The sequence below is a fragment of the Suncus etruscus genome, chromosome 11 (assembly GCF_024139225.1).
Source record: "Suncus etruscus isolate mSunEtr1 chromosome 11, mSunEtr1.pri.cur, whole genome shotgun sequence".
Lineage (NCBI taxonomy): Eukaryota > Metazoa > Chordata > Mammalia > Eulipotyphla > Soricidae > Suncus > Suncus etruscus.
Window position 1 is genome coordinate 84,393,556 of NC_064858.1, and position 6,159 is coordinate 84,399,714.

General features: G+C 52.4%; 2 protein-coding genes across 3 annotated transcripts in view; one reads left to right on the forward strand and one right to left on the reverse strand.

Annotated features, from left to right (window-relative positions):
* DNAJC14 (DnaJ heat shock protein family (Hsp40) member C14) overlaps window positions 1–202 on the reverse strand; it is a 1,080,043-nt gene extending 1,079,841 nt beyond the window's left edge. For both annotated transcript variants that reach the window (XR_007500280.1, XM_049783995.1), the window contains exon 1: window positions 82–202. The gene's annotated coding sequence lies outside the window, so the exon portion shown is untranslated. The remainder of the gene's footprint in view (window positions 1–81) is intronic.
* Window positions 203–2,254: 2,052 nt separating this feature from the next.
* Window positions 2,255–5,229, forward strand: LOC126022979 (transmembrane protein 198-like). The gene is made up of 4 exons (XM_049784012.1): window positions 2,255–2,647; window positions 3,201–3,782; window positions 4,366–4,523; window positions 4,617–5,229. Exons 1-4 carry the CDS (start codon window positions 2,419–2,421, stop codon window positions 4,752–4,754), a joined length of 1,107 nt encoding a protein of 368 aa, XP_049639969.1. The 5' UTR covers window positions 2,255–2,418; the 3' UTR covers window positions 4,755–5,229.
* The last annotated feature ends 930 nt before the right edge of the window (window positions 5,230–6,159 follow it).

The following is a 6,159-nucleotide window of genomic DNA, read 5'->3' on the forward strand; positions in this document are numbered from 1 at the left end:
AATGGGTGAGGCCCTGGAGGCCCTGATGGGCGGAGCTAGAGGGAGGCCCTGAGGTAAAAAATAAATAAAATGCCGGGAAACCTTCGAGATGGGTGAAGGGAACGTTCCCCGAGAGCGACGGGAACTCCTCCCCCTCAGGCAAGCTGAGATCGGGGTCCGGGGGAGCCGCTGGAGCAGCTCCCCCGGCTCCGCCTCCTCAAACTCGGCTTCCGCCTTCCGTCTCCCCCGCCGAAGCCGTCGACCTGCTGCACCTACTTTCGCTTCCGGGTCACCGGGCGGTTGGCGGAAGTGCGAGCTGACTCGCGGCGCGGCGTCCAATTAGAAGCGAAGAAGGAGCGCTCCAGCGTGTTGGCTCCGCCCCCTTAAAGGGCCCGTATGTTGCCGCCGCCCTCCGCGTGCTGAAATTGCTCTGGTAGAAAGGAAGAGAATAGCCGCTGGTGCTGCTGCTGCTGCTGCTGCTGCTACTGGGAGGGGGGGCTGCTCCCACAGGCTTCACCCCACTTTCCCAGCCTCCTCAGCGTCTACCCCACACACAATTTGTAGCCGTAGGCAGCTCCCGGCCCCGGGATGGAACTGGATGGAAGGCCGCCCTCATCTGCATGCTGCTTTGCATCGCATTTGCATACGGGCGGTCGTCCCCTGCAATACGCACCCTCGACCCCAGCTAGTCTCCGCCGTGTCGGTGCCTCTGTCGGTTGTGTCTCCACCTTCCTTTTAGGCCCTGTCTCGCTCCCCAAGTTTTCCCACCCATGAGCTTCTTGCCTGAATCCCCGATCCCGAACCCCCAGATTGTCCTCCAGAAGACAATACTTCCCCAATTCTCTTAAGAAGCGGGAGAAACCAAACTCAGGCCAAGAGGGGCGCTGCGACCCCAGATGGGGACTTTGACAGCTGCCATTCTTGAGTCTGGCAGCTCTGTATTCTGGGCTTTGTCCTTAAATTTCTGGCGCTGACCTCACGACTCAACCCTCCTATGGCTGGGGAGAGGGATCTAGCGCCCTGATAGAACTGTTAGCAAGCTGGGTCCCCCACACCAGAGCACAAAGAATTGAAGGGGCCCGCCCCGTGATGTCACCCAGCCACCCACCCAGCCACTCTTGGCCTCCTTCCTGCACTCCACCCCCCGAAGCTGATTGCATTTCTCTCACGGGGCTTGGGTTGAGACTTGCTAGAGTTTATGGGGTGAGGAACCAGAGTGGCCCCCCTGGGGTACCCACATCACATCCGACAGCCACCCGAACAGCCTTAGGACATCGGGGCAAGGGATGCTGCTGAAGTCTAGGGAAGGGGGTGCTTTCCCCCCTCTCCGCAGCCCTGGCGGGGTGGTGAGTAGTGAACACCCCCTCCCCAATCTCTCCTTGTTTAGGGGTACCCGGGTCCACCCGCTGGATGAGGAGAGGAGGACCAGGAATTCCTCACGCCTGCCCTCCAGAGTGCTTAAGATCTTGGCGTCCCAAAGGAGACCCTGTGGCCCGCCCCTACCAGGGGTCTGCCTTCTCTGGACCTGAACCCCAGTTCCCCCATCACCCAGCAGCCCTGACACCTCTGGGGCAAGGGAGGGCTTGGGGGTCCCTCCACTTTACAGAGGAGAGAAGCGAGAAGCTTCTGTCTGCAGATCCCTAGATCCCTGCAGATCTCTCCTTGGAAGTTGGATTGGATACCCCCAACAATGCCATTTCTGCTTGAAGCTAAAGCATCTGACCTCAAAGTGTGGAGGGTGGGGGCTGTCTTTACTTGTTTTCTCTTCCCAAACTTGTTTGAAGTTTGACGTCTTGTGGGTTTTTATTTTCTGGGTTTTGCCTTCTTCCCTAGAGTTGGAACGTCTCTGAGGAGACCCTCGCATGACTCATTCTCTCCTCCTCTCCCACGCTCTTAATCCCTCCTTCCCAAGACAGAGACTAGTACTGAGTTCTTTCAGCTAACAGGCTATGACCTTTATATCCTCTTAGCCCCTTGTGCCCTCATTCCCTCACTCTCTACACGTCTTCCTCCTCCTGGCCCACCCTGGAGATCTAGAGGGCAGGCAAAGGCTCGTGGCATGCTAGGATTTTCACTTAAATTTTACATAGTATCCTTGGAAGTCTGAGGGTGGTAAAGAGCTTGTTGATTCCCTTTCACCCAGTCTCTACCTAGTCCCTACAAGAAACTGTCTTTTCTTCAAAAGAGTGAGCTAAAGAGATATAGTTAAAACAGGTAAAACACTTGCTTTGCAGTGCAAGGTTCCATCTCTGGCATCTTATATGGTTCCCCCAAACACTGCAGGAGTGATTCCTGAGTTTAGAGCCAGGAATAAACCCTGAGCACTGCTAGGTGTGGCTCAAAAACAAAAATAAAGAAACAAAGGTACAAAGTCATTCATGGGTACCTGAGATCCTACCCTACCCCCTTACAGGTTTCCTAATCCCCTCAAAGACATTCATGGATGATGAGAGGAGTCAACATTCTCCCTCCGTGACCACCTTCTGTCCAGCCATGGAGGAAGCCTTGCTGCCCCTGGCCATGACCTCTGACCCCAGGCCTTTCAATCAGCAACTTCCAGAGCCTCCAGATCCAAGATGTGTTTTGGAACCCCAGGACAACACTGAACTGGCACCTGCCCTGGTGTGTGCTCTTTGCTGCTGCTTTGGAATCATCTACTGCTGCTTCGGTGAGGGCAGAGCCAGGGTACTGGGGGGCAGCTCAAGACTGTCACCCCCCAGGATGATGCCAACTTTATCCTGTATTCCTTGGTCACCTCTGCTCCTCTGTTGGGATGTTTATCTTCAGTATGACCCCTGCTGTTCTGTCAGCACTTCCTGTCCTTCCCTTACTCCTATCCCCTCCAGCCCAGACCCCTAAAGATATACTTGTCCTCCAACCTCATTCCCAAATTACCTGCCACACATAAGCCTCCTTATCTACTTCATTAACTTAAATTGTCCTGTGCTGATTTCTTCCCATCTGCTTTCCTGCAAGAACTAAACCTTCCTAGGGTTACTCTGCTCATTGCATCCATCTTGTTTATTTATTTCACTCCCATTCCCTCACAGTCCCTGCAAAGTCCATGAGATTAGCCCTAAATTCCATTGCCTTGAAGTCCTAGAGTGATGCTCCTGTCTTCTGCTGCCCTAGACAGCCATTTCTCCCCTCACTCATCACATCCATCCCCATAGAGTCCATCCCCCTTTCTGCATCTCAGTGTCTCCTGCCTCCCTTCCCAGGCTACCGCTGCTTCAAGGCAGTGATGTTTCTTTCCGGCCTGCTGTCTGGAGCTCTGGTGATCTTCCTGCTGTGCCACAAGGAGCAAGTGCTAGAGACACAACTGAACCTGGAGGTGAGCGCAGGCATTGCGCTGGGCATCGGACTCCTCTGCGGCCTGGTCACCATGCTGGTTCGCAGTGTTGGGCTTTTCCTGACTGGTCTCCTGCTAGGCCTAACACTGGGCTCCGGCGCCCTGCTTGGCACAGAGCCTATCTACCAGCCTCCTTCAGCCTGGGTACCGGTTGGCGGGCTAGTGGGATTGGCACTGCTGGGAGCTCTCCTCACGCTTCGGTGGCCACGTCCATTCACCGTTCTGGGCACAGCTCTGCTAGGGGCTGCAGTGCTGGTGGCCTGTGCTGACTACTTCCTGGAGGGACTGGCCCTGGGCAGTCGGCTAGGCCTACGCTTACAGGCACTCCCAGCCTTGCCTCCTCTCTGCTGGTATAGCTGGGTCTTGCTGGGTACCTGGCCAGCCCTAGGGGCCCTGGGGGCCCTAGCGCAATGGAAGCTCATGGATGAGGAACATGGAGGTCACGCCAATGGTGAGTTAATACCACGGTACAGAAATAGTCAGTCTTTGCCTTCGGATGTTCCCAGTCTTGGGATTAGAGGCAGGAAGGGGCAGAAGTGGCTAAGATAAACAATTCAGAACACTGAAAGTTCAAGTTTGGAGCAACAAAGCAGATCTGGGCAAGAATGAGAAGAAGGACAGCAGAGATAGTATAGACTCTAGGGTAGAGAGCTTGCCTTGCATGCAGCTGACCCAGGTTCAACCCCCAAACACCTAGGAATAATCCCTGAGTACAGAGCCATAAGTATGATCTGAGTACTGCCGGGTATGGCCCAAACATCAAAAAAAAAAATTAAAATATAATCAGAGAGAAGAGAAATTGTGAGTGGGTGCTGGGAAGAGTTACTGAACACTAGTAAAGAAGGAAAGAAGGCCCCAAGGGGAAAGTAGGAAGATCCCAAAGAGTTTCTTTTAGAATAACTGGGGTGTAGAGGAAGGTTGAGAACAAACATACATAATGGGTTTCTTTAGAGTGTGAGTTGTACTGGGTGGGATCCATGATCACCAAAGATTTCCCTGAATCTGTGTTCACCACCATCACCACCACCATGCAGTGGTTTTAAGCCACCAGCGAAGGCATCTCCAACTCCTCCGAATGCGTCAGCAAAAGGCTAAGTGGCACCGAACACCCCCTGGGGTGGGGCTGTATGAGGGCAGCTACCGACATCAGCTCTCTCCCAGCACCCGGAGCCCTGCTGATGGTCTGGCTCCGGTGAGTAGAGGGCTTCTGGGGGGCTTTTGGGGAATTGGGAGAGGCTCTGCTTCAGACCTTTCCTGTCACCCTCTCTGTTCTGTGCCCCTGCAGAGTTATCTCCAGAGCCTTCGAGAACGGCAACGTGGACTAGGCCCGCTGACTACAGCCCCACATACCATCGTGGACCTGGATTCTGACTGTGGTTCTACTGTACCCCTCACCACCCCTTTGGGTTCCACCCAAACCTGAACCTATATCCCCATCAAGGCTCCATTTTGAACAAAGGCCAGGAATTTAGAGGGACAGGGCCTGTGTCCACAGTACCTACACATGAATCTGCCATGTCTTGGACTTGGGATAGGATTTGTGTGTCAGGGATGGAGAGTTAGCACAGGAGCTAAGGCACTTGCATGCAGCTGCATAAATTGACCCTGGTTCAAATCCCCAGGAACATATATGGTCCCCTGAATACTATCAGGGATCACTCCTGAATACAGAGCCAGAAATAGTTTCTGAGCACCTCCAGGTATGTCCCAAAAAACAACAAAAGAAAAATAATTTGTGTGTCTGCCAAGACCAACGTTATAGGGATATGTTTCTAAGTCAGATAGAAAGGAAGCTGGTGGGGCCGGAGAGATAGCATGGAGGTAAGGCATTTGCCTTGCACGCAGAGGGCCGGTGAATCAAATCCTGGCATCTCATATGGTCCCCTGAGCTTGCCAGGAGCAATTTCTGAGCATAGAGCCAGGAGTAACCCCTGAGCACTTCCGGATGTGACCCAAAAAACAAAAAGAAAGGAAGCTGGTGAGGAGAGGAGAGAAATAGAAGAAGTATGTCTAATAGTAGAGGTACCCAGTAGAGGTACCCTGAATCTTTAAGTCCCTCCAAATCAAAGGTCTTAACATATAGTGATCTAGATCCCCACCCAAATTGCCCTACAGTGGAAAAATGGGATTTAAGGCTGAAGTACAGTGAATAAGTACAGTGGATATGTACCTTGCACATAACTGAACCCCAGTTCAATTCCTGGTGCCTAATGATCCATTGAATCCCACCAGGAGTGATCCCTTAGCACAGAGCTAGGAATTAGCCCTGAGCATAAGCAGTCTTTGAGGTGTGACCTCAAAAAAACAAAAACAAGACAAAAAAAATCAAAAAAGGTTTTATTGATATAGGACCTAGAGCAAAACAAGAAGCCTCCTAAAGTACTTGGTAACTTTTTGAAGAAGAGAAAGGCACAGAAGAGCTCCACACACCCCCCATCCCCAGATCCTTCATTAGGAAGTCTCTGGTTAGTCTGTCTTTCTGATCCTCACACATTCAAACTCTCTTCTCCTACCTCAGTTGGGGGCACTGTCCTCTGTCCTTGGTGCTTCTCTTTCCTTCATTAATATGGGGAATACCAGTAGGGGAGTGCCTGGCTTACCACCCACCTGCCCCAAAAGCTGGTTCCTTACTCCTAGGAGAGAACCTTGGTCCTCATGCTAGAGTATGACCCTTGGACCCAAAGGAGCTGGTCTTTGGAGCTACATGGGAAACAAGTGCCTTCTCTGCTTCTAACCTTATGTGATACTAACTTCTTAGCTGGAACTTTATCCCAATCACTAACCCAGTTTAACTATCCCCACCCTGATTTTCCTGCTCCCAGGTTGTT

What these genes read in the sequence shown, in the direction of transcription:
- LOC126022979 (XM_049784012.1), top strand. Translation starts at nt 2,419, where the DNA reads ATGGATGATGAGAGGAGTCAACATTCTCCCTCCGTGACCACCTTCTGT. An exon ending in AATCATCTACTGCTGCTTCG is followed by an intron (nt 2,648 to 3,200) that starts GTGAGGGCAGAG and finishes CTCCCTTCCCAG; the next exon opens with GCTACCGCTGCTTCAAGGCA. An exon ending in ACATGGAGGTCACGCCAATG is followed by an intron (nt 3,783 to 4,365) that starts GTGAGTTAATAC and finishes ACCACCATGCAG; the next exon opens with TGGTTTTAAGCCACCAGCGA.